The following is a 27,078-nucleotide window of genomic DNA, read 5'->3' as shown; positions in this document are numbered from 1 at the left end:
CTCGTCCATCACCCTGGCTGAAGTCACTGAGGTGGTTGGCAAGCTCCTCGGTGGCAAGGCTCCGGGGGTGGACGAGATCCGTCCTGAGTACCTCAAGTCTCTGGATGTTGTGGGACTGTCTTGGCTGACACGTCTCTGCAACATCGCGTGGCGGTCGGGGACAGTACCTGTGGAATGGCAGACCGGGGTGGTGGTCCCTCTGTGTAAGAAGGGGGACCGGAGGGTGTGTTCCAATTACAGGGGAATCACACTCCTCAGCCTTCCCGGTAAGGTCTATTCCAGGGTACTGGAGAGGAGAATCCGACCGATAGTCGAACCTCGGATCCAGGAGGAGCAGTGTGGTTTTCGTCCTGGTCGTGGAACACTGGACCAGCTCTATACTCTCCATCGGGTCCTCGAGGGCTCATGGGAGTATGCCCAACCAGTCCACATGTGTTTTGTGGATCTGGAGAAGGCATTCGACCGTGTCCCTCGTGGTGCCCTTTGGGGGGTGCTCTGGGAGTCCGGGGCTCTTTGCTAAGGGCTGTCCGGTCCCTGTATGACTGGAGCAGGAGCTGTGTTTGCATTGCCGGCAGTAAGTCAGACCTGTTCCCAGTGCATGTTGGACTCCGCCAGGGCTGCCCTTTGTCACCGGTTCTGTTCATTATATTTATGGACAGAATTTCTAGGCGCAGCCAGGGGCCGGAGGGGGCCTGGTTTGGGAACCACAGGATTTCATCTCTGCTGTTTGCAGATGATGTTGTCCTGATGGCTTCTTCGAGCCAGGACCTGCAGCAGGCACTGGGGCGGTTTGCAGCCGAGTGTGAAGCGGCTGGGATGAGAATCAGCTCCTCCAAATCCGAGGCCATGGTTCTCGACCGGAAAAAGGTGGTTTGCTCTCTCCGGGTGGGTGGTGAGTCTCTGCCCCAAGTGGAGGAGTTCAAGTATCTCGGGGTCTTGTTCACGAGTGAGGGAAGGATGGAGCGGGAGATTGACAGGCGGATCGGTGCAGCGTCTGCAGTGATGCGGTCGCTGTATCGGTCCATTGTGGTAAAGAAGGAGCTGAGCCGGAAGGCGAAGCTCTCCATTTACCGGTCAATCTACGTTCCTACCCTCACCTATGGTCATGAGCTTTGGGTAATGACCGAAAGGACAAGATCGCGGATACAAGCGGCTGAAATGGGCTTCCTCTGCAGAGTGGCCGGGCGCACCCTTAGGGATAGGGTGAGGAGCTCGGTCACACGGGAGGAGCTCGGAGTAGAGCCGCTGCTCCTACACGTTGAGAGGAACCAGCTGAGGTGGCTCGGGCATCTGCTCAGGATGCCTCCTGGACGCCTCCCTAGGGAGGTGTTCTGGGCATGTCCCACCAGGAGGAGGCCCCAGGGAAGACCCAGGACACGCTGGAGGGACTATGTCTCTCGGCTGGCCTGGGAACGCCTTGGGGTCCCACCGCAGGAGCTGGAGGACGTGTCCGGGGTGAGGGAAGTCTGGGAGTCCCTGCTTAGACTGCTGCCCCCGCGACCAGGCCCCGGATAAGCGGAAGAAAATGGATGGATGGATGATTATAATTTTTTAATTTTATGTTCAAATTTTTGAATGGTAATGTACATACTCACAAAATGAAAATGTAATAAAAGTAGTTAATTACATGTAGTTCTTTTTCAATAACTTTCAATAACTTCTTTTTCAATAACTGTGACTTTGTACTATGCAAACAAGCCACACCGGTCCAACCCTGACATGTTATCAGACACTTTCCCAAGTGAGCATTATTAAAGTGAGATCTTGATTTTCTAGCTATTCCACTTTGGCCTTCATAATAGTTGTACAGCAGCAGCAACAGCAGTAGTAGCAGTAGTAGTAGTAGTAGTAGTAGTAGTAGTCTTTCTCTTGTTGTCAGGTTCATTATGGCGGTGAACATACCAGGAGTGATTGCTATGGTGTTTTTCTATCTGCTGGTGCTTGGGACGGGCATCTGGGCTTCCTTCAAATCCAAAAGGAAGCAGAGGAAAAATGGTGCGTCTGAACTAGAGATGACTCTTCTGGGGAACCGACAGATCAACTTGGTGGTGGGAGTCTTCACAATGACAGGTATGAATGAGATGGGAAATACTGCTGAAGTACATGCATTATAAAACTGAACACAGATAGAGCCAAGACCACATTGACTTAACAGAAAACAATAACTGCCAACTGCTGCACACTCATCCTGCAGAATTAGACGGCTTTATGAAAGCTGGCACAGGGTATAGATAATCAAATCAGTGAGAGTGATTTGTACATGTTTGAGCAATCTTTAAGAATTCATTTTCAAGCCGGTCGACTCCACCAGCCACTGAAATGTTATGGAAATCTCCAGTAGTCAGAAGTGAAAATAAAGACCTTTTATTATATAGATGAACATAACTGGTTGGGAATGAGTAACAATAATATGAGTCAGTCAGCGAAAGCAAATGTTCTTTGATAATTGCCACTGAGTGAAACTAACAAATATTTGAATTATATCAAAAGGATCTATGTGAAAGGGCTATAGTGGAAACGTACTAAGGCCAGGTCCCACTGTAACATATAAAACTTACATACATGGCTAGGTGTGCTAAAAAGTTAAATAATGGTTACATAAGATTTCTTTTACAATACCTACGTTGTTCTCCAATTTTATTTACTTAATGAGTAATGTATGTAGGAGTCAGCAGCATCGCAAAGTCACTTTTTTAAAAATCTGCTACTCGCCAGAGTGATGCACAGCTATCTATAGGAGAGGCCGACAGCATGTGGTGCTTTGTGATGATTACTTTTACAGCGACATTTGAATCCCATTGGGTACCACAGTTTCCAACACATAAGTCAGCAGACTTGTTTCTTTTATTAAGTCATTTTAGATGAATATTGCGATTTAAAATGTGCAACATAATGATCCATGGTGGTCATAGATTATAACTATAGAGCAGAGACAAGCACAATAGATCTACTTGAAAGATAGATTAAAACATGATCAAAATGATTATAAAACAATGTTTTTGCTGATTTGTTGCAAAGCACCATTTCTTAATGATCTAAACAACTGTTTATATATGCTAATATAATCCCCCAGCTCACTCTACGACTCAATGACCCCTAAAATGTCTTGAACTGCTTTGAATGCTCAAATAAGTCACTTCTGATACCCATGCTGCCTTAGTATTTGTTAATGTTTTATACTGATAATACTATTTTTTTCAACTGCATTTTATCTTGACATCTTTTTTATCTCCATAACAGCATCATGGGTTGGAGGAGGCTTCATCGTCGGCACAGCTGAAACTGTGTACCAGCCGTCAATGGGACTAACAATGATCCTAATATTATTCCTGTCATACAGTACATCATTTCTATTGTGTGAGTCCCATTTTAGATCAGTGTCATGACATTTCTGAGATTGTGAATAATGATGTTTTATGACACAGGTGGATTCGTGTTTGCTAAACCATTACGAGACAAAAAGTGTGTCACCATGATGGATCCCTTTCATAGGAAGTACGGGAAAGGGATTACATCTTTCTTCTGCCTGGTTTCAGTTTGTCTTGATTTACTCTGTATGGCCTCCACATTCATTGGCTTGGGTAATAAAATGTATTGCTTTAATTTCAGAACGTGTTACACCTCCATATTTGCTAAGTGTAAGGTTGTGCATTGTATTTGCAGGTGCCACGGTCAGTGTGGTTCTGGACCTGTCCTACACTGTGAGCATCTGGATCTCTGCAGCTGTGGCCATCATCTACACTCTGATGGGAGGACTCTACTCTGTGGCCTACACGGACATCATCCAACTCGTCATTATATTCATCAGCTTGGTGAGCACAATTCAGCAACCTTTTGATTTCATTATGCAGGATCAGTTCACACCTTAGAAAAGTTCAATGGTTTTAAAGCACATCTATTACGCAAAATCAACTTTTCAGAGCTTGAATAAAACTCAAAAAAATAATAAAAAAGTAATAAAACAGGCAAACTGGTCTAGTCCTGATAGAAAAAAGGACCCTGGAAATGCTCTTCAAATATAAAAATACACTAACAAATATGCACATATTAAGATATTGGATATCTGGATATCTTGGAGATTTATGGATGTGAACTTGGAAAGACATCCAGCTAAGTACAGTAGAATAACATCTGAATGTTGAATGGAAAGTACACCGTAGACTTAGAAATTCTGTGGTTAAAGAATATGATAACACATTTTGAAGTTCTATACATCACTGATGTAAATATAGACAATTAATGAGAATATTGAAACGAATTTCTGCCACAGACACAAAAACCCAAGAGCAGATTGGTTGTGGGAAATATACAAAGGCAATATATAGGAAGTGTATTATTTGACTTTTCAGCTGCATTTGATCTCACTGATAATTAGATTTTACTGGAAAAACTTGAATGCTATGGCTTTACAAAAGCTTTGCAAAACCTGCTGTGTAATTTATCAGCAATTATTTATGTGATAGAAAACAACTAGTTTATTATAATGGTTTATACTGGGATGTTCAAATAGTGAAACATGGTGTGTCACAAGGCAGTTGTCTAGGTCCACTTTTATTTACAAAATTTACAAATGACCTACCGCCAGTGCTGGATAAAGCAGGGATTTCAATGTTTGCCGGTGATTCAATATACCTGGCAGGTGTGATGTTTACATCATGAACCAATGGAATCATTCACTACTGAGTATAAGAGGACGCAGTCGTGGTTATAACATCAACATCTGCAGAGATGTATCAGCCAAAACATTCCCACAACATCCAGAGACTAAGGCTGTGTCCCGATTCGCCAAATGCACAAATGCGGCCAAAAATGTGCATCCGAGTGTGCATCCGAGCACACTTCGCGCACTGCTGTATCCCATTATGTACAGTGTCTATGCAAAAAAGAGAAAAAAATGGAGTTCGTTACGTCTGACTTCCTGCTTCTGAAGAGGGCAGACGCAAACCTTGCTTGCTCCTGCTGCTTCCTTCTTAACTTACTTTTATAATCATTTTACCTCTTCCAGTGCTGGAAGATTTGTTTAGTTAGCGATTGTCTTTCAAGTAAACCAAGACTTTTAAACCATTTTTACATTTTTTAACCAAATTTCTGACGAGCCAGCGACATGTCTGGGGGAAGAAACCAAAGGAATTCTTTCTGCGAATGCTGTTGGAACTATCAACAACAAATTAATGAGCTACAAGCACGGATATTTGTTTTAGAATCTAAAAAAGGACTTCACCAGATGCTCCCTGTGACTTCCAGTGGTAAGCAGCCCACAGTTGAGGGTGAAAAAACTGCTACTTTCAACTTAAACCTGAGTGATACGGTGTCTTTGTAAAGACAAGAATGAAAAGCCAACGCAACAAGTGATAAGAGACAATGCTAACATAGTTGCATCACCCAAAATACAACTTACACCCAGATTTTTACCACTGTCAGACTGATGTTGATGTTAATATACAAACAGAAAATTGATTTTTGTCACAAAACAAGAGCAATGAAGTTGGCAAAAGAGCGGCGGCAGACAGGCGGTCTGTGCCAAACGTCAAGGTCAGAGATACGCTGCTGCTAGGAGATGGTGCTATCAGAGATGTGACTCACAGAGGAATCCAAACTTGCTCTTACCCCAGTCACACTGTCCCTGAGATTACAAAACTCCTGCAAAAAGTTTTGTCAACATATCAAGGAGCTAAACAGCTCATTGTGCACGTGGGTGCAGTTGACACCAGAATGAATGAGACTGAAATCTTAAAAGAATTTCATTATATTACTCGAGGAGCTTGATAAAATGGAGGTTATGACTTAAAAGGTTATGAATTAAAAATAAAACAAATTATTTCAGTGTCCATTTTACACCTTTATGTCATGAGTCAACAGCTGTATAGCTCATTAGTCAGCAGGTCGCGGTTGCTAGGCGACGTAACGTAAGTGACATAACGTAAGCTACATAATGTAAGCACACAGAAAGTGGTTGAAGTAAACTCTGTGGTGTAGGCCTGTCCCATTTCGGCATGATGGCGGCTACAAAGAGGGGTACCCTTCGTCGGCTGCGTACTTTGAAGGGTACATCACACTGTGCCTTTTTCCAAACTGGGACACAGCCTAACATGAATGGATCTCATCCACCCCCGGTGCATTGCCACTGAGAAGCTTGCCAAACACCTCAGTGGTACCTATTCTGCATTTTTTTTTTTTAGACATATGAGAGTTGTTTCCCTTCTAATTTAACCTCTAAAAGTTGTTCTGGTATCAATGATCAACAAGAAGGTGAGATATCCTGGCAGTTTTTGAAGTGTCCCTTATAGATACATTTCATACTTCATGCTGTTCTCTTCTATCAGACAGTGATGGGGCCAACCCATTTTTCACAGAAAATACAGTGATGGGTTTCAAATGCATCACCTGAAATGAAGAGCAGAATGAAAAAATGGTTCCAACAGTTTCAAAGCAGAGGCAGAAGTCTGCATGTACACCACATCTCCAAAATCCAGTACAGAGAGGAAGGTTGCTTGCACTATTTCTTTTCTGTTATTTATTGTGATATAATGTTTATTTTGTGTAATAAAATGATCATTTTGATTTTAAACTGTTTCATAATTCCAAGATATCTTTCTAAAAGTATATTCGTTAAACAAAAACTCTAGATATTTATAAGTGTTGACTCTTTCTTCATTTTCATCTTTCATCAACATCACTGAAATATTTTTGTCTTTTTAGAAAAAAAAAAAAAAAAATTATATAATTTTTTACATATATGTTTTATTTGCATTCATTGACAGTCTAAAATTTATGGGGGAATTTTATTTTTCATTAAAGTCTTGTTGCAGTTTTAAAATAGCCTGATCAGCAGATCAACTTTCATATAGAGCAGCATCATTTCCATAGAAATGTGTGTGGCTTTCTCATAAATTATAACCAATGGAGTGGATAAAAATAGTAAAAATGATCAGGCCCAAAATTGAGCCTTGGGGCACTCTTTTACTTAAAGTTAGAAAAATTGATTCAAACCCATCAACTACTTCTGCCTGGGCTGGGTTCTGTTTGAAAGATAATTTTGGAATCAGTTACATGTAGCATTGTCAAATGCAACATGCTTCAGACTATAATCCACTGAATCAAAAGCTTTAGTTAAATCAATAAACAGAGCTACACAGTTTTGTTTGTATTTGCATGGTCCTGTGTTTCCAGTGACAGGAGTGTGCACTTTTCTGAAACCCAACTGATAAGACTTAAAAATTGAGCATTTATTTAGATAAATTGTAACTTAATTGCTAATACACGTAGGATTCAGCAGTGCTGCGTAGTAATTTTCGTACAAATGTGGAAAAAAAAAAAAAAACCTGCTTGCAGCCTTTTGTTGTGATAACATTTACGGCAACATCAGCTCCTATTATGCGCCGCAATTTAAATGCAAATATAATGATCCATGGGTTTCATAGATTATAGCTATAGAGAAGATACAAGCACAATAGGTCTGATTTAACATTGGACATGATGTCTCATTTATTCATGTTATAATTAGGTGTTTTGATTATCCAATCAGAAAGTAGTATGAGCCTCACATGAGATGACATATGCAGGTGAAAGCACTGGCAACCCAGGTATAGTTGTGAAAAGGGGCAGTGCCGGGGGGAGTGGCCTGACCGTAGCCTCCCCTAGAATGGCCAGTACACCCCCATAGCCCCCCCAAAGATTTTGCCCCACTTTCATAGTCCATCCAATCTTGACTAAAATGCTCTGGATGGTGTGACTACAAGGCTGACCAAGGCCTTGGTGTGTGGATGTTTTTCCCTGTCTCTGAGTGGGCTACCTTTGGGCACTCTGGTTTCCCCCATGAACCCAAACAACAAAACTAATAGGTAAAATCCTAAAAGCCTTTATGCTGGAGGTAGATCTCCTGAGAGCAGCTGTTAATTTTAAAATGAAGAAAAAAGGGAGTTCAAAAGTTGTGTCGTAATGTCTGGGGAGATCAAAGATTCAGACTCGGGATAAAAAGTCGAACTTCCATCCATCCATTTTCTTCCGCTTATTCGGAGCCGGGTCGCGGGGGCAGCAGTCTAAGCAGGGACTCCCAAACTTCCCTCACCCCAGACACGTCCTCCAGCTCCTCCGGTAGGATCCCAAGGCGTTACCAGGCCAGCCGAGAGACATAGTCCCTTCAGCGTGTCCTGGGTCTTCCCCGGGGCCTCCTGCCGGTGGGACATGCCCAGAACACCTCCCTAGGGAGGCGTTCAGGAGGCATCCTGAGCAGATGCCCGAGCCACCTCAGCTGGCTCCTCTCAACGTGTAGGAGCAGCGGCTCTACTCCAGCTCCTCCCGTGTGACTGAGCTCCTCACCCTATCCCTAAGGGTGCGCCCAGCCACTCTGCGAAGGAAACCCGTTTCGGCCGCTTGTATTCGCAACCTTGTCCTTTCGGTCATTACCCAGAGGTCATGACCATAGGTGAGGGTAGGAACGTAGATTGACCGGTAAATGGAGAGCTTCGCTCAGCTCCTTCTTTACCACAACGGACCGATACAGCGACCGCATCACTGCAGATGCTGCACCGATCCGCCTGTCAATCTCACGCTCCATCCTTCCCTCACTTGTGAACAAGACCCCGAGATACTTGAACTCCTCCACTTGGGGCAGAGACTCACCACCTTTTTCCGGTCAAGAACCATGGCCTTGGTGAGTTGAAGACCCCTCTGACAGAAGGCTCTGCCAGGCGTTCCCAACAGACCCTTTCGATACGCTTGGGTCTGCCAGGTCTGTCCGGCTTCCTCCTCCGCCAGCGGATCCAACTCACCACCAGGTGGTGATCAGTTGACAGCTCAGCCCCTCTCTTCACCCGAGTGTCCAAGACACGTGGTCGGAGATCAGATGACACAACAACAAAATCGATAATCGACCTCCGACCTAGAGTGTCCTGGTGCCACGTGCACCGATGGACACCCTTGTGCTCGAACATGGTGTTTGTTATGGACAAACTGTGATTAGCACAGAAGTCCAATAACAAAACACCACTCGGGTTCAGATCAGGGAGGCCGTTCTTCCCAATCACGCCCCTCCAAGTGTCACTGTCATTACCCACATGGGCATTGAAGTCCCCAGTCGGTGCACTGTATAGTACCCCTCCCAGGGACTCCAAGAAGGCCGGGTACTCCGCACTGCTGTTTGGCCCATAGGCCGACACAACAGTGAGAGACCTGTCCCCGACCCGAAGGCGCAGGGACACGACCCTCTCGTTCACCGGAGTGAACCCCAACACGAAGCGGCTGAGCTGTGGGGCAATGAGCAAGCCCACACCAGCTCGCCGCATCTCCCCACGGGCAACGCCAGAGAAATGGAGAGTCCAGCCCCTCTCAAGAAGTTGGGTTCCAGAGCCCAAACTGCGCGTGGAGGCGAGGCCGACTATATCTAGTCGGTAATGCTCAACCTCCCGCACAAGCTCCGGCTCCTTCCCCCCCAGCGAGGTGACATTCCATGCCTTCGACTGCCACCCAGATCTTCATGCACCGGCTCCTTACGGATCCTCTTGCGGGTGGTGGGTCCACATGAGGACGGCCCCACGTCACTCCTTCGGGCTGAGCCCGGCCGAGCCCCGTGGGGAAAGGCCCGGCCACCAGGCGCTCGCTGTCGAGCACCCTCCCCAGGCCTGGCTCCAGGGTGGAGCCCCGGTAACGGGCCGGGCGATGTAGCTTGCCTTGATTGTACTCTTTTCATAAGGGGCTTCTGAACCACTCTTAGTCTGTCCCATCTCCCTGGACCTGTTTGCCATGGGTGACCCTACCAGGGGCATGAAGCCCCCGACAACATAGCTCCCAGGATCATTCGGGCACTCAAACCCCTCCACCACGTTAAGGTGGCGGTTCAGGGTGGGGAAGTCGAACTTAGTTGAGGTTATTTGCAAACACAGAAATGTAAATGTAGATTGACAGCAGATAGTAGAGATTGGGATCGTAGACTGACATCTTCGAGCCTTCATAGGTAGCGGGATCAGAAGTTGGGGTGTTCGTACCGGTCGAGGTGAGCAGGGTCGGAGGTGCAGGGTAGTTCCAATGAGCGGGGTCTGATTAAAAATGAACATAACCAGCTGATTACACAGATCATGCGCTCAAAAAACTAGACTGAGCCAAGCGGAACTGTACCACGGGGATACACGGACGATCTGGCGATGTGTGTTGGATACTCGGTGCCTTTGTACGCCACAGGTGCAGGCTTGATTGCTCATGGGCTGCAGGTGTGTAGTGCGTGGTCCCAGAATCTCTGCCCAGCTCCCGGCACAGACAAAGAAGGAAGGGGGATATCGCTAATCACGATAAAAAAGGTCCGCGAATTAATAAATCGTGACATCTTTTATTAATCATGATCATCGTGCACGATTATATTTGCCTTTACGGCACCAGACTGCTTCATGTTGAACCTTTAAATGACAGTTTAATTACCTCATATGTGGACATCAGTACATTGTAGAGAAAAAACTTGTATTGTGGTCTAGACAACCCAAAATGTGTTGTCCACATAGGTGGACTCCAGGTCGCAGGAGGTTAAGCAACATGGCTTATAGCATTACATAGCAAAGATAACTTTGTTGTAGGTATTCATGGATAAGCCGGTGGAAGACCCTCACCCAAAAGTTACATAATAACTATAACCGTTAATATTGCATGCATGTTTTCTTATGAATTGCATGGTGTTGCTTTAAATATAAAATGTTTCTTTCTCAGTGGCTCTGTGTTCCGTTTATTCTGATGAACCCTCACACTGTCCACATCGATGAGACTCTGATGAACAACACTCTGCACACACCCTGGATTGGCAAACCACATTTAGAAAGGATCTGGATTATGTTGGACAACTTCTTACAAATGGTGAGTCCACCATGTCTTTACATTCTCAGTTACATTAAAAGTGTATAATTTAATCTGTTTGTCTTCAGTCCATTGGAAGCATGGCGTTCCAGTGTTTGCATCAGAGAACCCTGTCTGCTTCCTCCACTGGTACAGCCAAGATCACCTGCTGTGTAGCCGCCGTCCTCTTGTTAATATGTGGGATTCCTCCTGTTTTGTTTGGAGCAGCGGCTGCTTCCACAGGTAGGAGTTACCACTGTCCTACTTGGCTTTTGTAAGTTAGTAACTTTTCTGTTTTCCATAAAAAATAGCAGCACTTTGTAAGAAAATGGCACATGTTCCGAACTCTATTTTGCTGTGGACTGAATAGTGTAAATGTGAAAGATTCTAATCCAGACAAGGTCCACGCAGCGTCACAGTGTATTGGTGATTCATTTATTGTTTATTTGAATAGGGAGAGATACAACAAACAGATTAATAATTACGTAATTTGATGCAGGTGTCACACACACACACTCATACACATGCAAACTTGCACACACACACAAATTCACACATGCTCACATACATACACAAACACACACATATTCACAAACATACGCAAACACACGTACACACACACAAACATACACGCACAGTCCAGCATCCAGCACTGGCATCAAAGCCTTAATGTACATTTGATTTGGTCTTGATCTAGTCCTGGTTTAGTCCAGTATAGTTTTATTCCCCAATAAGTCCCAATTTCCAAAGTGTGTGTACGTGTGTTTATGACCGCTCCTTAAATAAAAGGCTTATACATGCAACTTGAGTCCAAGATAAATTTCTTCCAAGGGGACAATAAAGTATATTGCATTGTATTGTATTATGGTTTGTATTGTTTAAATGGTTTGCTGATTCTTTGTCAGAACTATGTTTCCTAGGAAAAATAATATAGTGTTATCTAATTGTCAGACTGGAACCAGACGTCGTACGGGTCTCCCTCTCCTTATGAACGAGGAGAAGCCGCTCTGGTGCTGCCCATCATGCTGCAGACCCTCACTCCCTCTTACATCTCCATCATTGCGATTGGCTGTGTGGCCGCGGCTGTCATGTCCTCAGCAGACTCCACGATTATGGCTGCGGCCTCAGTTTTCTCTGCAAACGTCTACAAGAACATAGTGAGGCCCATGGTGAGAATACACAAAGTAAATATAGAAAAAAAATCAAATCAGTATTTGATGAAATCATTAGTTGACCCTAAATAGTGCTCCTTGTATGAAATAGTGTGGACATTCAGACACAGCCATAAAGATTTACATAAGTGTTGTTTTATTCATTTTTATTTTTTTCTTTCCTTTAGGCATCGGAGCGAGAAATGCAGTGGGTGATCCGTGCTTCGGTGGTTGTGATAGGTGCATGTGGGACGTCACTGACCATGTTAAAAAACAGTGCCATTTTGTTTTGGCTTCTTGCTGCTGACATAGGTTATATTGTCGTATTCCCCCAGTTCTTTTGCGTCCTCTTCTTCAACATCTCAAATAGTTATGGCGCCATCATGGGGTTTCTGGTGGGGTTTCCTTTACGGCTGCTGTGTGGAGAACCTTCAGTCGGGTTACCTGCAGTACTACACTTCCCAGGATGCACTCTGGAGGATGGCGTTTACGTTCAGTACTCTCCTGTTAAAACCATCTGCATGTTGGTGACGCTCTCTTCAGTTTTGCTCTTTTCTTACCTGGCCTCTCTGCTCTTCAATCGAGGCCTGCTTCCAGAGAGATGGGATGTGTTTCAAGTCAAAGCTACATTAACACAATCAAGAAGAAACCATGATGGTGAAAAAGAGGATCTGAGTGTGCCAAAGGGAGAGTACAACATGGACACTCTGCAGCCAATGATAAGAACGTGATTAAAAGTTTGAACCCCAAATATATGTTGTAAGAAGAGAATGATATGATATTGTGTTGTTTTGGGTTTGGGTTTTTGATGAGTGTATTTTAACTTAAAGGTAACTTTCTGGATGTAAATAGAACGTTTAAACCAAACTTCAAAACATTCTTCATGAAGAGAGATGTTTTATGCCAAACTGTGGAAGATTATTGATTATGGAGTAAGGTTTAGGATGAACTTCAGCTTACCCGCCAGTTGTCGCTATGAAAACAATCCACTTTTCCTTGTTCATTTTTTGCCTCAACCTGCTTTCACAGTCATTTGGAGTGATAAAGATTCTTGGAGTAGACAAGTCAAATCAAATCAAATTCATGCATAAAGCACTTAAAACAACCACAGCTGCCCAAAATGCTGTACAAAGGCAATATAAAGTGTAATTTTATAAAACAAAATATGCAGTACAAGAGTCCAGCTGAGCTTCAAAAGCCAGTGCAGCAAATGAGTTTTTGAGTTTTTACCCAGGACTTCAGAACATCCAAAATCATTGGGTCTGTTGAACTCAAAGTTCTACTGGGAACATCCACTAAAGTAACTGTAACTGATAAATGTCACTAAATGTCAGTGGAGATGTGAGGTCTCTAGAATGTGTTCACTTGTGATCAGTTGCCTTCCAAACATGGTGACTCTGAACTATGATTTAGACTTAATAAGATGAATACATTTACTAAAAGCACGATCGTGTGCTCTTCTGTTCAATGCACTTTCTATGTCCTTAAGTTAGACATTATTTGTAACATTTTAAATGTAGTTCATTCATATATAGACTAGAATGCAGTGCAACATGATTCAACTTTAAAGGCATTGGTGCAAGTATTGTTAAACAATGTGCAGGGTGTGTTCACAATGCTCTGTCTCCACTTACCGCTATAATTTACTCACTATAAACACTATAATTTTCTGAAAACAGTCAAATGGAATGTGATTTACGTTACAATGTCTGGCCCTTTTCCAAATCCGCTCTTCTGAATGCACTCCCCTCACTCGGACAGAAAAAGCACTCTCCTCTCCCCTGTCCCTGAAAGAACAGCTCCTCACCATCGGCAGTATTAAAGTTTAATATTAAATGAATAATTTTCACACCACAGGGACATAATAGCACAGTTGTGAAGTTAATGCAGAGCCACAAATGCTTTTTCACACTAGACTGGTGTATGTGATAGTTTACAGCCAAGCTTTTTACAAAGCGAAAAGCTTTGTAAAAAGCTTTTCGTGAAGAACAAATTCTGCCATCATCACATCTTTAAAAAGTATAAAGACCCCTCTGATTGCTAAAACTATCCCCTGATTCAATTTGCATCGTACAATGACAAAATACTACATTTTAAAATACATAGCCAAGTGCATTTCCATTATGAAGCGCATGTGTGTAAAGTTGCAGCCAAACGAGTCAATATAATCCTCTGTGCCTACTGTGTTTAAAATAAAAATGTACATAGTTATTATGAAATTCCAAGATTGATACATATTTTTCCATACCATTTGAAATCCATTTACACTTAAAAAAAAATACTGGCACTGAAAAAAGAACTGTTCAGGTACTGGTATCGAAAAACAGGTATCACTAAAATACTGGTATTGAAAAACAGTGGCCAGACATAATTGTAACTTCTTTGATCCACCACAGGTCGGTTTTCTACCTTCTCATTCTTCAGCTGATAACATTAGAGAGCTGGTGGATATTATGTGGACAGTTCAGGAGATTCAGACCCCTCTAGCCACCATTTTGAGGTCTGGGTCGAATGGCTGTATTTATCCACAATTCTACAATGCTTTGCAACTTAACTGAATACAGCTTATATATGCACCCAAAAGATTCAGTCGTCACAAGTGACGTTTCCAGCTCAATGAAGTGTCTCATGTGTCTGAACTGACTTACAATGCTGTCATTTTATTTATGCATGTTTTATATATTTTTGTTTTATTCCAGTTTTCCTTTTTGGTTTGAGGTATTTCAATTAGATCATCATCATCAAGCATCAAGCTCGACTGAGATATGAGTCTGATTTTATGTGTTTTTGTAAATTTTTTGTGTGTGTATATATATATATATATATATATATATATATATATATATATATATATATATATATATATATACATACACACACACATATATATATATATATGTATGTGTGTGTGTGTTATTCACCTTATAATTTTATTTTGCTTTCATAGAAACATTATTAACTGATTTTATTTTTTAAAAAGTATGAATAAATCTGTGTTCGCAGTTGCTGGAAAAATGATGAGTCACAGAAACTGGTTTAAATTTTCAAATCCATTTAATACAATGAACGTTGACAGTTAAACAATAAAAGTAGAAATGCTCAGTTGAAGATAGACAAACTTAATTTAAATATCCACCAGTTTAAACATGCTCTAAACTTGTCAATCATCAGTTGCTTCTCTTGCATAGTTTTAAAGAAACTAATTTTAAACCATGGACTTTTAGCCACGCTAACTTATTCCTTACTGTGATACTGAACAAAGACACAGAAAAAAGTGTCTGGCATAGTTTTATATAATTGTTTTCTTGTAGTTCTCCAATCTCTCCCTGCTGCTTCTTACTTTGGCACTTTTGAAAATGCACCGGGGATAGTTTTGGGCAGTTGATTACCCAAGATTCTGTATTAGTTATTACCTGAAATGCAATGTAAAATAAGCATACTTTATTTTACAGTCTCAGTTTGTCTTATTTAAGCAGCTTTTACTAGAGAATTCTTGATGTACAGAGCATTTATCTCAACAACACTAAGTTAAAATCAGGTGTGGGCTCTTTTAATTGCAGTAATCTTGTCTCCAGGTGTCAAAATGACAAGATCTCAGGAGATAAGTGCCATAACCAGCCAGAAAAACCTGAAGGTCGTGTTCAGTCTTTGAGATACATTATAATGTAAATAAACCACAACTCAAACGGCATCATCAAAGTTAAGTAGACACATCTGAGCCCTGTGGCAGTCTAGTGGGAATTCTGTTTCCCAGTGTTTGGTGAATAACAGCAGAGCCAACAAGCTCATCATGTGGTTTTAAATTGATGTTTCTGTTTTACGGGCTCTGAAAAATGAGATTTTAGATGCAGTTAAAGGTACAGTGTGTAACTTTCTGGAGGTTGGCACCTGCTTGATTCCATGGAAAACCATAATTTGGAACATACTGTGGATGATTACAGCTAAAAGACCAACATTTCCATGGAAACACACAAAAAAGCTTTTCTCAGTCAAGTTTGTGGAGATGCAAGTCCTCTCGAAGTAAGGACGCTGTTTTTCAGTGCAATAAACATGACCACGTTGGGAAAAAATTAAAAACATACTTGTATTTCAGTCTTTTTTGGCTAAATGTTACACACTGTATCTTTAAAATTGCATCTATATTTTGCATGACTTCTTTTAAAAAGAGAAACATTCTATCAGAATACAACATGCTTTGTCCTTTTTTCCATTTCTTAACATGTAAGACCAATGCACGGTTTAAACCAGTCTCATCAAATGAAACACGTTGCATTGTCCTGTAAATAAAATGTCGAATGCTACCATCGATTAATAAACAAAATAAATTATATTCTAAGAAAAATAAATCCTTGGAATCACTTAATCCAACCTGTATGGGCATCTGACAATGTGTCAAGCAACATCGCTGACTAAACTCAGCTTCAAATAAATAAAGAAACAGGTTTCAACAGTTATCCAGCAACGAGTACCAGAATTAAGATGGATCTGTGGTTAGTAACATCAACTATAAATATTACTGAGGTCTGGTCTGGTCCTTTGTATGATAAGATTTCAGAAAATGCAGACAGAATACAGCTTTACATTTTTATATAAATCCATAGAACAATGTCTAAATATTGATTTAGTCTTTTATGTTCTCATCCCAGGCACTGACAGCACATACATGTTCTAAGTCACTGCCATTTTCCCAAATATTAAAGCTGGACATGGGCTGTGATATTGGATGACTACGTTTTTCATTGCAGTGAGATTTTAAAATACTTTTGACACATTTGTTTCAAATATTGATAAAACAGAAATGTGTCAAAATACAGCCTCCACAGAGCAGATCACTGGCGTTCTCCTGCACCATGAAACGTAGAAATGGCTGTACTAACAGGCTCTAACATATGAAAATCAGGTACTCCATATTTAGGGTCCCAATCAGTCAACCATGCCTGCCATCCATCAATCAATACTCTTTTCTATGCATTGGTTGAAAACACCTACAGTAACAGATCTAACCCCTTCAAACAAAAAAATAGGTCTGGTAAAAGTGTATCTCCTGCCAGCTAAATGCAGCTATCCCAAATCTGATGCACTTGTGAGCACTACAGAATGGACTAGAGCCTTCAGAAAGATACTTTGAGATATGTTGATATCGTATGGAGGTCCTGCAGGCTCCTTCTCCAGTTCAGATCCTGGCTCAGATCTCACCAGGTGGGCTTCTCTTCATTGCATAAAATGCTCTTGGCTCCATTCTGCCAAGAGTAAAGCGTCTCCATTGGAGTTTTTCCATCCTACAGGGTCACAACAATCTGGTCACTACATCATATCCAACATTGAGGTGAGCCATGTTTTGTTCAATATTTTTTAAAGGTGTACTATGTAACTTTTCTGGTGGGGGGTTGAACACCCGCATGTCCCCAATGAAGATGTTACTGCTTTGCCTGAAATGTATGTTATGTAATGTATGTTTAATTTGCCTTGATTTAATGGTGTTTCCAAGGTATTGTTCACAAATACCTTGAAAAAACAGGCATTCTTACTGTTACAAGGTTTGCCTCTCTACAGATCTGAACATCACTTTTGTCTATACCCTAAACCTATCCCTGCCCATACCCATCCCAGAAGCCTAATAACCCTACCAACATGACATTAAAAGAGAAAAACTAGTGTCTAGCCAAAGCGGTAGATATTTAATTGCTGTAGTGCTGTATTCTGCATCTCACCTATTGCTAGGTTCCAAATTATATCACAACATTTCATTGGCCTATAATATCAGCAGTAGAACCTATACCTTGAAGCATTTGAATACTTACACTGTTTTTGGTGTTGAGGCTAGCTCCATACATCATGAGCAGTTTGATCATTTTAAACCTGTTGATCCTCACTGCATCGTGCATGGGTGTATCTCCGTCCTGCACACAAGACACATGGGGCACCTCATCATCATCACCATGACATCATCATCGTCATCATCATCATTATCATCATCATCACAGTCATCATAACAATCATCATTATCACAATCATCATCACAGTCATCATCATTATCACAATCATCATTATTACAATCATCAAAATCACCATCAACATCACCAAAATCATCATTGTCACAATCATCATCACAAGCATCATTATCATAATCATCAAAATCACCATCATCATCATCATTTTTACTATCATCATGATCACAATCACCATCATTATCACAATCTTTATCACAATCATCATCATTATCCCAATCATCATCACAATCACCATCATCACAATCATAATTATCACAATCATCATTATCAAAATCATCATCACAATCACCATCATCATCACAATCATCATTATCACAAGCATTATCATAATCACTATCATCAGCACAGTTATCACAATCATCATCATCACAATCACCATCATCACTGTCACAATCACAATCATCATCACAGTTACATCGTCACCACAATCATCATCATATTAACCATCGTTACAATCATCAGTAATAATCATCATCATGACAATCATTATTGTTGACAATTATCATCATAATCACAATCATTATTATTACAATCATCACTGCCACAATCATCATCACATTCACCATCATCTCAATCATCATCATACCAACATTGTCACAATCATCATTGTCACAATCATTATCATAATCACCATCATCATCATCACAATTGTCATTATCACAATCACAATCATTATCATAATCATCATCACAATCACCATCATCATCATCACCATCATCATCATCATCATAATCATCATCATCATCACCACCACCATCATCATCATCAAAATCATCATTGTCACAATCATCATAATCACCACCATCATCATCATCCACATCATCACAATCATCTTTGTCACAATCATCATCACAATCACCATAATCATCACAATCATCGTCATAATCACAATCATTATTACAATCATCACTGTCACAATCATCACCACAATCACCATCATCATCACAATCATTATCATAATCATCCTCATCACCACCGTCACAATCATCATCATCACGACGTCATGATATCACCACCATCATCAAACAAATAAAAATGACTTGAATGCAAAATGAGTTACTGTATATGATGTAGATGACATTATTTAGCTTTCAAAATAAAAATAAAAAAAATGGCCGATCAATGAAGAACAAAAATATTTCTTCTTTCAACACAATTTTTCTTTTTCAAACAAATTTATGACATATTAAAAAGAATATTCTGGAAAAGCTCTATCCAGAAGGCTTAATGAAGTTTAATATTTTTAATTTTATCAGATCTAGACTGATTTGCAGTGAATTGCACAGTGTTGGTTCTAACCCTGTCTCTGGCGTTGACGTCGGCTCCACAGTGGATGAGATGCTCCGCACACTCGCTGTGTCCTGTCCTCACGGCCACGTGCAGTGGAGTGCTGAGCAGCTGGACACCATGAACACAAGAATAAACGGTTAAATACACTCTGTGTATATACTCAGCTTTTAATCATAACTGTGGTCTGTCAAGGTCTGGGTCAAAGTCTGTGAACATGAACAAAGTATTGAAGTCACACGATGTGAACAAACAAAAAGTATAAATCCTCATCTAAAAATATTTATAATATTAATGTTACTTAATCTAAAGGTGACTTTATTCTCCTGTACCTTTCATGTGTGTAACCCAGCCTCTCTAATTCTGACCATAAAGCCTTACTAGCATTTAATGTACCGCAATATGACACGTTCTTTCATAGTGTTACATCAATAATTTTTGTACAAATCCACATAAGCTGCATATGTGTATGTGAATGGGCCAGTTTAGTGCCTTTGTCCAATGAGCAGTCTCCTCATAAGTATCTTGTCTCATCATAAGTGCCCTGTTTTTTCATAAGTACCTTGTCTCTGGAGGTGAACTTGGCTCCCTGGTCAAGGAGCAGCTGCAGTGCGGGCAGGCTGCCTCCTCTGCAGGCCCAGTGCACAGCAGTGGCATCCAGCTGAAAGGGAAAAAAACAAATAAAAAAACAAACATAGTTACTTACATATAAAGTAAATGTGTACAGAATTTGAAAAAAAGATTAATTGAAATGGTCAGTGAACAAAATTCACAAACTGGGAATGTGCTTCGGCAATATGATGCAACATAAAACAGAGAGTAGGAATAGTAGAAACAGTTGCATAGACTGACCAACAGTGCAAAACTAATCCAGTGTAAAACAGAAATTCAGCCAATAAACTTGACTAAACACAGCACGTTTATTGTTGAGTAAAAACATATATATATATATATATATATATATATATATATATATATATATATATATATATATATATATATATATATATATATATATATATATATATATATATATATATATATATATATATATATATATATATATATATATATATATATATATATATATATATATATATATGTATATATATTCATTTTAGTTTATTTATTTAACTGAAATCTTGCTCAATGGTTGTACTTTGATCCTTAAAATACATTTGGAGACGTTGTTTGATTTAAAATGATGTACCCATTTCAGTTGTTGCACAAGTATTGATTCAGTTGAATATATTAATAGTAGGTTTAGTATTTGGCGCCCTCTTCTGGTAATAGTAGAGTGTCAACTATAAAGAAATGAAACAGTAGACAGGTAGAGGGTAGTACCTTGTCCTTCTTCTCCAGATCAGCGCCGGCGTCCAGCAGCCTCTTCATGACCTCTGTGTGACCTTTGAAGGAGGCTTTGTGCAGAGCGCTTCTTTGGAACTGAAAGAGGTACAAATTGTATCAAAGATTTTTTTACTATTTGAAAGACACCAATATTCAGATCTAATACTATAAGCTTATAAGTGAAAAACAGCACTATGAAATGAATACTGATGTTACAATATTATATATAGGTCAATAATATTTCATACCCATAGTACTGAGGGCAGCTAATATGGTTAAAATGCAGATTGTTGTCTGATTATGTTAAAAGTCCTATATTACTACATCTCCAAACTTCAAAATGCTCTGTTCCACCTTGTGATGTCATGAAGTGGTAGTTTACCAATTAAAAGCTACTGTTTACCTTTAGTTCAGTAGAGATTAGAAATTCCATGGCTGAAATCATCCAAATGATTCTAGTGAAGGTGTATGGAGTTTAAAAACAAGTATTGCTGTATTACTAGATGCCATAACAAAGTTAAACAGAGTGTTTTCTGTCTGAGATAAAAACTCCTGCCTAAGCATGCAGAGTGAATGAAACAAAACAAAACTCTAGGTCTGTTTGTGATGAGGAAACAACATCAGTGTAATATGGGTCCTGTGAATGTGCTCTCTGCACTTTGGCGCTGTCCAATGTACTGAAACCACACCACCACAGAAGATTTTAATCCTTAAATTTAAGCTGCAGTTTCCCTCAAGTATATAATCAAACATTATTATTCAGCCAAATTGTAAATATATTTTCACATTATTATATTTCATGGTTTGCATTTAATAAATGTATTTTTTTAGGATACTGCATCCAAATAATTTACCCCGTGAATACAGTTTTGTCAGTACTGTGACTACTTAAAGCTGTGTGCACCAGCATCAGTAATACAATCTAAATCATGCCAGTCTAAACTTACAGTGTCAGTCACGTTTGGGTCTCCTCCATCAGACAGATACTTCTCCACCACAGGCATTTTGCTCTCCATGGCTGCAGTCAGAAACATGTCCTCATCCACAAACACGGGCTGCAAGAAAAGAAAGCAAAGCTGTTCTAATCAAATATATCTTTTACAGAGAACAACGGTAAAACTGATTTATTCTTTATTACAAAACCATTACACATGCTGGCCAAGTTGTTCAACTTATGATTAACCCAGGAGTAGAACTGTTTCCACTCTCTCGACCCCACCCCGTGTCATTGTTCATCATTCAGCCTGAAGACCTCACCATCTACAGGGGGCGCCAGAACAACTGAATACCATTGCTTGTGGTGGTCCTTGGTAGTGAAGTCATGTTTTGATTCTCAAGACAATTATCCAATCAGAAAGTAGAATGAGCCTCACGTGACTTTTTTATTTGGGTTGTGAGTTTCAATGCTGAAATCTAATGGTGTAAACACTACCTACACTACCTAAACACACACAGTCCTCCCTAATAATTTTTTCCTGCAGCTTTTTTCTACCAGGCATCATGGTCTTGAATAAAGTACAAAATATTATATTAATGTAATGTTTATGGTGATTGTGTTGGCTGTTACCTCGGGCCAGTTCTGAATCTTAATGGGACTTCCTGGTTAAATAAAGGTACAATAAATAAACCCCAGCACCTGCAGCCAATGACTCAGTGCTAGTGCAGCCTCTGCAGCTCAGTGGGTGAATTCTGGAGGTTCTTTCACATGAGGCCTGTCCATAAACTGAGAATGAGACACATTTGTGTCTCTATGCAGGTTAAGTCTCTGGACACACAGGGCCTTAACCTGCTGTTGTGCATTCATACAGTAGAGTACTGACCAGAGTTTCGGGGGCTGGCTGTGGCTTCTTCTTGGTTGGGGCCTTCCTCTCCCTCCTCCTCTTCCTCAGCTGCAGAATGTTGAACAGGTCATCCACAGTGTCCAGCCTGAGTCGGCCTGTTTTATCAGTCTGACAGAACAAGATGCAAGAGGTTAGAACCAGGTACCCCGCAGTGGTAGACCAAAACTTTACCCACTGTGCCACGGTCATTACTTTAACCTTGAATATTGCTAGTAATTAAAAAAAAAAAAAAAACAGTCGAGGATATTTAAAGTTGCACTGTGTAACTTTTCTGGAAAGGGTCAGAAAGGCATTTATCACACGTCTCAATTTCTATGGAGACAAACATGAGATGCCACAAAGCCAAGTCTTCACGATAAAATAATGGCATGATAACTTTGATGCCATACTGTGGAACATTCTAGGCAAAGCAATAACATCTCCATGGAGAAAAGCAGGCGGCATACCCTCCACCACAAAAGTTACATAGAGCACCTTTAAAAATATAACTTTATTTTAGATATAATGTATAAAGCCTATAATATCTGCTAAAACAATAGCTATGTCTTTGAAGTTAGACAAGGACTGACAGTCCAGGACTGAGAAGACCAAAATGATTCTAGTGAAGGTGTATTGAGTTTAAACACACAGTGGAGCACTTCCTGTATTACCACATGACATCACAAGGTGGAACAGAGTGTTTTCTGTTTGAAAGAAGAACTCAGCCTAAATATTCAGGGTTTGTGTGTTAAACAGATTTATTTCTTACATTGAGTGCGGCCACGCTGACCTCCTCCTGCTCTCCTCCACTGTCACTCTCCTCACACAGAGCCCCGCCCATCAGAGGACCGTGTGACTTCAGATCATCCTGCTTCTCTTGATTGACAGCCGCCTCGTACACACCCCCTGGGAAGTTCTCCGCCTCCTTGCCCTCTGACCTCTTCCCGGTCACCTGAGCCAGCAGAGAATGACAGAAGAGAGACAGCAATAAATTAACCTGACCACCAGCGTGTCCATGCAGTCCAAAAATGGGCCTTACATCACTGAAATATGGCTGACCAATATGTTTATGTTAGATACTGTTGCATGTTTAAGTATGAGAGTAATATGAATGTTTGTGGCAATAGTACTATTAAAATGCAGTCTTTGATAACGTGATGTATACTGTTTATTTTAAAAGCAAACTGTCCTGTGACCCAGCTATAAGCTTGTATAAGCACAGGTCTAAATAAGTCAGCTGCGTGTTTTCTGCATATCTTTATAAAGAGTTTTATTAGTCAATAATCAGGAAGTGCACATTAGCATGCTAGTTGTTTGGTGTCTTAAGGTTATTGAAAGCGCTTACAAACTTATCACGGTGAATGATTAGGAGGCTCAGAATGTATAAGGTATGTCAGGAAGCACCTTGGACCGCTGCAAACTGTTTAAATGGATTAAAGTCGCAAGAGGGGAATATAGTCCTTTCTAACAGGCGCTTTATATTCAGGCCGGGATCATGCATTAATGGTTGAAATTTGAGCTAGTGCCTGTGGCTGTGAGAAGTAATCAAAGAAACATGGAATTCAGGTGTTTTTCACACTTGTGGTACGTGGAAACCATCAGGAGTATCCCAGAAAATTCTTGAGCTCAAATTTGTCATGCCACATATAGAGACATAGATTTTCATTTGAACCAAAAAACGAAGGACTGGATTTCATACAAAGGCAGTCAAAGTGACAACAGGATTTAAATCCAATATGTCCTGTTCTTCATAGGGCAGAGTTCTGATTCAGTTTTAGGCTTGTCTCCTGGAGCTGTATCACTGTTCTGAATTTCATGAGCCTACTCCAAAACTTGTCTGTCCTCACTCCCAGTGGGGTCCAATTTGTGGTCACGCTGTTGAATTGGAACGTGTTTTTTATCAAATCCTGTAAATCCATGTGAAACTTGTCACTCCACTCATGTTCAGGGAGTCCTATTCGGGCGACAGAGGCTCAGTGGTTAGAGTGTTGGTCCCCCAACCCGAAAGTCGGAGGATCGAGTCCCGCTCGTTGTGTCCTTAGGCCAGACACTTCACCCACATTGCCTAGTATGAAAGTGGTGTGTGTGCAAATGATAGGTGGTGGTTAGAGGGGCCGGTGGTGCAGATAGGCAGCCTCGCTTCTGTCAGTCTGCCCCAGGGCAGCTGTGGCTACAGTAGTAGCTTACCATCACCAAGTGTGGAAATGAATGAATAATGACTATAGTGTAGCACTTTGAGAGGCTTTGAAAAAGTGCATTACAAGTGTAAGCCATTATAGTTATTATTCTTTTGGGAGAATCAGGAACGATGCCACTCGCCAGTCGCTACGTTACTGACTCGTGCCAACTGTTTTTCATATTTGTAAGCCAGTAAAAGTCAGCTTGAGCGCCTTTAAAAACTCTATTGAATTAAAGTAATGATTTTTTTAACTGTGTTGTGTCATTGTCACCACTAGGTGGCAGCAGTGCACATTGTTCTGTATGTCCTGAAACTTTAGTTTCACAACTGTTTAAGTGTTTGACTTACAAAAATCATGGCACAGATAAAGTAAAAAGTGAATATTCTTTAAAACTGAAAATCACATGATGAAATTACTTTGGAGCACATATAATATTGTAAGTAATCTTTGTAAATATCTATGTCCCTGCTGACAGTCCTGTGAGGAGGACTCCAGCTCTCATCAGGCTCTGATGAAGGGTCGTGTGGAGAATGTACAGGGGCTAACTGCTCCCACATTAACACAGCTGCCTCATGTCCAGTCACTGAAGCACCACCGCTATCATTCACTCACACTGACAGTAATCACCAGCACACTCCTGTTTAACAAGTCTCTGAAGGCAATAAACCTTAATCTGGCTTTATGTGCCAGGACCCTGCCAGCAGCACCATTTGTAACCACAGGGAGGCGCACGGATTAGCAGAGTTGTAATGATACACTGATGATTGATATCGTGATGCAGCTTCAGAGCTCCTGATGACTCCTGTGTGATCCTTTTCTACTGTGTCAAAATTCAGTAATGAACCTGTATTACAAAGACGTGTTCATTATTCTCAGGCTAATTACTCGATGTGAAGTGCACACCTAACACAGTAACAATAATGTCTAATAATGTGTTTTACAGGCTTGTTGAGGTCGTTCAAAGAGGTACAGTATAGTCATCATATATTCATTCCATATTTGGTGGTGGTAAGATGCTATTGTAGCCACATCTGCCCTGGCACAGACTGACAGAACGAGGCTGCCCATCTCCAACCACAACCACCAATCACACAGCACATTCACACTACGAGACAAGGTGGGATGAGGTGCTTTGCCTAAGGACACAACTACAGAATTTGGTCCAAGCAAGAATAGAGCCTCAGACCTTCAGGTTGGTGTCACCTCATTCATTCATATTCATACTGGTATTGTAAGTCCAACTTCAGCATTGTTGATAATTTGTATTTAAAAATGTATATATTTGCTATTAATCTGACTATTGGCTTTAAAAGACTTATTCCCAGTATAAGAAGCAAAATAATACAATATCCTCTCTGTGTAAACATCTTAAATTGACTAAAATGTGTCTAAATCTGGACTAAACAAAATTTACAACCAACAAATCATAATTAGTATCACCATAAATGTAATATATAGAACTACTTGATAACCAAATAAACCTATACATCATTTTATATCAAGCAGTTCATTATAAAAAAAAAGGAAAAATAAAGTAAACTTGATCTGAAGCTTCCACCAAGAATAAACATAACTGGTCTATATAAAGACAATGACATCTGTCTCCAACTAACCCATCACCCAAACACCCATCAACCTGAGAGGCCGTTTCACTCTCTTATCTTACCAGCTCTTCCACGCTGTGCAGTCCCATCGTCCTAGAACCTGGATGCTTTCTTTCTTCCTTTTTTTTTCTTTTCAGCCCCCTTGCTCAGCTTCCGTCCACAGTCCTTTCCCTCTGTCCCCTGTGTGTGCGTCTGCTGTGCGCCTTCCCCACAGGCCTCTTTATACCCGCGTCACACCTCCGAAATGTGACTGCCCGCTCATGTTACTGTCCCCGTGTCCCCTGCCCCCCCCCCCCCCCCCCCCCCCCCCCATCCTTGGCTATGGAAAGGGGCGGGGGCACGGGGGAAGGGGGCGGGGGCACGGGGAGGAGAGGGGGGTTTGCATGTCACCGGGGCAGAGATGTCATGCAGGTATGCGGTGTCATTCTTATGTCCCGGTGTGTCAAAGTGAGTGGTCCCTGCGGTATGGCATGACATGACGGGCTGATATGCTGTTTATCGACTGCCAGGGTCTCGGATGCACCGCCGGGAACTGTACGTTATATTCACGTATGCGGGGAATGACAGATTTACACGGTAGGGCTTACGCTGTCAGGAGGATATGGACTTGTTTTGCTGTTCAGTCTAAAGTGATGTTGGCAAAAACTAACGATTGAAGCATTCTATTAAAGGGCCCTTATTCTTACTCTATTTTCTGATGTATGTTATAATGTTTCCTCATCACAAACAGACCTGGAGTTGTGTTTTGTTTCATTCACACATGTTTAACACACAAGCCTGGCATTTTTAGACAGTGTTTTTCTCTAAAACAGAAAACTCTCTGTTCCACCTTGTGATGTCATGTGGTAATACAGGAAGTGCTC

At 41.0% G+C, this 27,078-nt stretch overlaps 2 protein-coding genes across 2 annotated transcripts; one reads left to right on the top strand and one right to left on the bottom strand.

Moving 5' to 3' along the window:
- The first annotated feature begins 1,826 nt into the window (after positions 1-1,826).
- LOC117382901 (high-affinity choline transporter 1-like) lies at positions 1,827-12,702 on the top strand. The gene is made up of 7 exons (XM_055227035.1): positions 1,827-2,070; positions 3,426-3,581; positions 3,664-3,812; positions 10,693-10,836; positions 10,905-11,058; positions 11,767-11,984; positions 12,155-12,702. The coding sequence occupies exons 1-7, from the start codon at positions 1,887-1,889 to the stop codon at positions 12,695-12,697; spliced, it is 1,548 nt and encodes a 515-aa protein (XP_055083010.1). The 5' UTR covers positions 1,827-1,886; the 3' UTR covers positions 12,698-12,702.
- Positions 10,947-26,409, bottom strand: LOC117382629 (ankyrin repeat domain-containing protein 1-like). Its single transcript, XM_033979836.2, has 10 exons — positions 26,278-26,409; positions 23,201-23,383; positions 22,432-22,560; positions 21,559-21,666; positions 20,609-20,707; positions 19,827-19,925; positions 19,277-19,375; positions 17,768-17,866; positions 16,950-17,245; positions 10,947-10,957 (listed from the first exon to the last, which is right to left on the bottom strand). Exons 1-9 carry the CDS (start codon positions 26,302-26,304, stop codon positions 17,159-17,161), a joined length of 930 nt encoding a protein of 309 aa, XP_033835727.1. The 5' UTR covers positions 26,305-26,409; the 3' UTR covers positions 10,947-10,957; positions 16,950-17,158.
- Positions 26,410-27,078: the final 669 nt, after the last annotated feature.

Source organism: Periophthalmus magnuspinnatus, chromosome 15 (genome assembly GCF_009829125.3).
Source record: "Periophthalmus magnuspinnatus isolate fPerMag1 chromosome 15, fPerMag1.2.pri, whole genome shotgun sequence".
Lineage (NCBI taxonomy): Eukaryota > Metazoa > Chordata > Actinopteri > Gobiiformes > Gobiidae > Periophthalmus > Periophthalmus magnuspinnatus.
This window is presented reverse-complemented; position numbering and strand designations above follow the sequence as displayed.